The 3510-nt window shown below is 41.1% G+C and overlaps 1 protein-coding gene and 5 non-coding genes across 6 annotated transcripts in view; 5 read left to right on the top strand and 1 right to left on the bottom strand.

Moving 5' to 3' along the window:
* On the top strand, positions 1-75 carry trnas-cga (transfer RNA serine (anticodon CGA)). Its single transcript has one exon. It is a non-coding gene; the product is annotated as a tRNA-Ser (tRNA).
* Positions 76-608: 533 nt separating this feature from the next.
* Positions 609-690, top strand: trnas-cga (transfer RNA serine (anticodon CGA)). Its single transcript has one exon. It is a non-coding gene; the product is annotated as a tRNA-Ser (tRNA).
* A 143-nt stretch (positions 691-833) lies between these two features.
* trnas-cga (transfer RNA serine (anticodon CGA)) lies at positions 834-915 on the top strand. The gene has a single exon. It is a non-coding gene; the product is annotated as a tRNA-Ser (tRNA).
* A 263-nt stretch (positions 916-1178) lies between these two features.
* On the top strand, positions 1179-1260 carry trnas-cga (transfer RNA serine (anticodon CGA)). The gene has a single exon. It is a non-coding gene; the product is annotated as a tRNA-Ser (tRNA).
* A 135-nt stretch (positions 1261-1395) lies between these two features.
* Positions 1396-1477, top strand: trnas-uga (transfer RNA serine (anticodon UGA)). The gene has a single exon. It is a non-coding gene; the product is annotated as a tRNA-Ser (tRNA).
* Positions 1478-1814: 337 nt separating this feature from the next.
* LOC104943563 (WD repeat-containing protein 37-like) overlaps positions 1815-3510 on the bottom strand; it is a gene marked incomplete at its 3' end in the record, with an annotated part of 20621 nt that continues 18925 nt past the window's right edge. Inside the window, exon 8 of the mRNA XM_010769015.1 lies at positions 1815-2024. Coding sequence (XP_010767317.1) covers positions 1815-2024 — 210 coding nt within the window. The remainder of the gene's footprint in view (positions 2025-3510) is intronic.

Below are 3510 nucleotides of genomic sequence, written 5' to 3'. Positions count from 1 at the left end.
TGATGGCCGAGAGGTTAAGGCGTTGGACTCGAAATCCAATGGGGTTTCCCCGCGCAGGTTCGAACCCTGCTCACAGCGTCTGTAGACCTTTTAAACTCTTAGCCTTTGTTCAAATGCAGTCCAACAAGGGTCTGGACAATTGTGAATTGCAAATTGACTTGAGGATAGATAGTTTAAGCAACCAGAGTTTTTCTTGTTTCCCACAAGGACCTTATACGGTTACTCGATGATTCCAAATAGATCACTAAAATCAGCTGTGATGGCCGAGAGGTTAAGGCGTTGGACTCGAAATCCAATGGGGTCTCCCCACGCAGGTTACTGTTGGGTTCTTCAACTGTTGTCTCACCCTTGGTTTGATGGCTCCTAGAATTGCGGTCCATTTCAAGATTGGCTATGCTACGTGGTAGCTCCAGTACTGTTTATTCTTTGGTTCAAAGTGACAGGCCAGATGTGAAATTAACCCCAAAGTTGATCTTGTTTCAACAACCACACGAAGCCCCTTAAACATTACTGGAAACTGTAGGTACTTAAAGCTACCAAAGCTGTTCTTGTTTCCCACATGAGCTTATACTGTTATACGAGGATTCCATCGTCGACTAAGGTAAACGGCTGTGATGACCGAGAGGTTAAGGCGTTGGACTCGAAATGCAATAGGGTCTCCCCGCGCAGGTTCGAACCCTGCTCACAGCGTTTGAAGTCTCTTAAGCTTCTGGAGCTGGCTGATTGCTGCCAAGTGAGGCATTAAACTTAGTTAAAGCTCCCAAACTTGTTGTTGTTTCCCACAAGGGGCTCATACGGTTATGCGAGAATTACATGGAGAACAGAGGTAAACAGCTGTGATGGCCGAGTGGTTAAGGCGTTGGACTCGAATTCCAATGGGGTCTCCCCGTGCAGGTTCGGACCCTGCTCACAGCGTTTGAAGAATCTTTAAACTTCTGGAGCTGTCTGATTGCTGCATGTGTTCAACTGTCCTCTTAGCCTTTGTTCAAATGCAGTCCAACAAGGGTCTTTTGTTGGAACTTGAGCAATGCAAAAAAACGTTCATGGTTCAAAGTGTTGGACAATTGTGAATTGCAAAATGACTTGAGGTTAGGTAGTTTAAGCAACCATAGTTTTTCTTGTTTCTCATAAGAACCTTATACGGTTACTCAATGATTCCACATAGATCATTAAAAACAGCTGTGATGGCCGAGTGGTTAAGGCGTTGGACTCGAAATCCAATGGGGTCTCCCCGCGCAGGTTCGAACCCTGCTCACAGCGTTTGAAGTCTGTTTAAGCTTCTGGATCCTGCTGATGGCTTCCAAGTGAAGTATTAAAACTTCTCAAACTTGTTCTTGTTTCCCGCAAGGAGCTCATACGGTTACGCGAGAATTCCTGGAAGAACAAAGTAAAACTGAATTGAGGGCCGAGTGGTTAAGGCGTTGGACTTGAAATCCAATGGAGTCTCGCCGCGCAGGTTCAAATCCTGCTCACAGCGTTTTCAGAGTCTTTAAACTTCTTGAATTGACTATTTGCTGAGGTAGAATTCTGTAATCTAGGTGCATTGTGAGAATGGCTTGATTACATCCTCGGTTTAAAGTCTCCAAGACATGTTGTCGTTTCCAATGTGCTTGCTTGTTCCGACTGGACATGCAGATTTAAAACACATGTTGCATTCATATCTGAGTCGTTTAATGTTATCATAAATACAAATATTTATAAGATCATAAATGGTTAACTTCCTATTTGTCTTGCTCTGCTTGTCCACCACTAAATAAATATAAACACTGGAGATAATTATGCATGACACATATTATGGCATATTTGCAGCTCACAGACCTGTTGACGGCGGAGTCAGTTCGGATGGTTGCTATGGGCGACCTCATGTTCTTCAGGTCCCACACTTTAACAGTGCGATCATCACTTCCTGATACAACGTTATCGCCCACCGTGAAGACAGCAGACGTCACCGTGCTGCAAGAAGACGAGAAAACAGGTTTAGAATGAAGGTAAAAGAAAGAAAGCATTGACTGTGACAACTTCATTTATTACGAGGTTTTATTCCAAACATATTTGTTTAAGTTACTTACATTTGGATGGCAGTATTTCTTATTTAACAGTTATTAAGCTGAATATTGAGTAGACTGATTATTACAGTAGAAGATACTTCAAGTTTCTCATTTGTAGCCGTTACAATTTATCGCCCCCCTGTGGCACAAATAACTACTACATATTATTTTAAATGGTAGTTTATTTAGTAGTAGTCCTTTTAATGTCCATAGCCGCTTAGTTCCCAGTACTTAGTTCATCACAACTCTTTAGCAGATCGCGTTCACACCGGAATAAGTCCCTGAGGGAGGGTTAGGCAAATGAAGCCGCTGACGTCACTTCTTCTTCTTCTGCGTATACTGCCACCCGAAGTCCCCGGCCAAAAGTCTGGAACGCCGACACCTCCTCATCTCCACCGCTCCCACGTTTTCTTTTGTGTTGCCATAAGTTAGTCTCTCTCCGTTGGTGCGCTGGGCTAATGCTAATAATGCTAATGCCAGCAAATACAATGGCGGCTTCACAAAACGTTTCCGAGTTTTACAGGGCGTGGTTTGCAAACTGCCCAGCCAATCAGAAATGGGAACCTTTTTCTCCCATGAAAGTACCTGACTAAAAAGGGGGTGAAAAGGTTCGTTTTCTCATACTGATATTCTGCACAAACTGTGCTGTTGTATTTACTGTATAGTGTCCTTACTGTAAGGCAATTATTATATGTACAGCACTTTTTTTTCGTTTTTAAAAATGTGCTATATAAATAAAACTTGATTTGATGTGATTTGATTTAATGAACTAAGTTCTAGTTCCAGATTATTTTGGTGTGAACGCAACATTTCAAGAACTATCAGAACTATACTGGGAAAAGTACTCCTGTCTGTTCAAAATGTCCTCATTTTATCCTTTAAAATCTTTGTAAGAAAGTCATACTTAGCTCATGACTTCTTGAGTTATGACCAAAACTTGTATTTATTATGTCAGAGTACATCTGAGTTCTTCATTGAGTCATAGTGGACATTTGAAGAAATTCCTTGAAGCATTTCTTGGGATTTCATATTCACAATAAGGTGACTGACAGTGACCTTAAACTCTGACATGTATCCACCAAATTCAGACCAGTCCATCCGTAGTTCCAAGACGACATTTGTGCAACATTTGAAGAAATTCCCTACATTAGTTTATAAAAAATACTTTTGAAGATAATAGGAAGGACAACATAAAAACATTATGCCTCAAGACAAACAAAAAAAAACCCATAATGTAATAAATCCATAAATCCATATCAGTCGTGAAATACTATAAGATAATTATACACATATACTGTATATCAATACTTCTCTGCCTGTATTGGGTTTCTTAACTGTAATGTAAAAAACATTATTACTGCACATGAAAAGTGTGTGTGTGTGTGTGTGTGTGTGTGTGTGTGTGTGTGTGTGTGTGTGTGTGTGTGTGTGTGTGTCAGACTGACCTCTGCTGTCAGACTTG

Source organism: Notothenia coriiceps, unplaced genomic scaffold (genome assembly GCF_000735185.1).
Source record: "Notothenia coriiceps isolate Sejong01 unplaced genomic scaffold, NC01 NC01_scaffold00006232, whole genome shotgun sequence".
Taxonomy (NCBI): Eukaryota; Metazoa; Chordata; class Actinopteri; order Perciformes; family Nototheniidae; genus Notothenia; species Notothenia coriiceps.
Note: the sequence above shows the minus strand (reverse complement) of the source record. Positions and strands in the feature narration are given on the sequence as shown.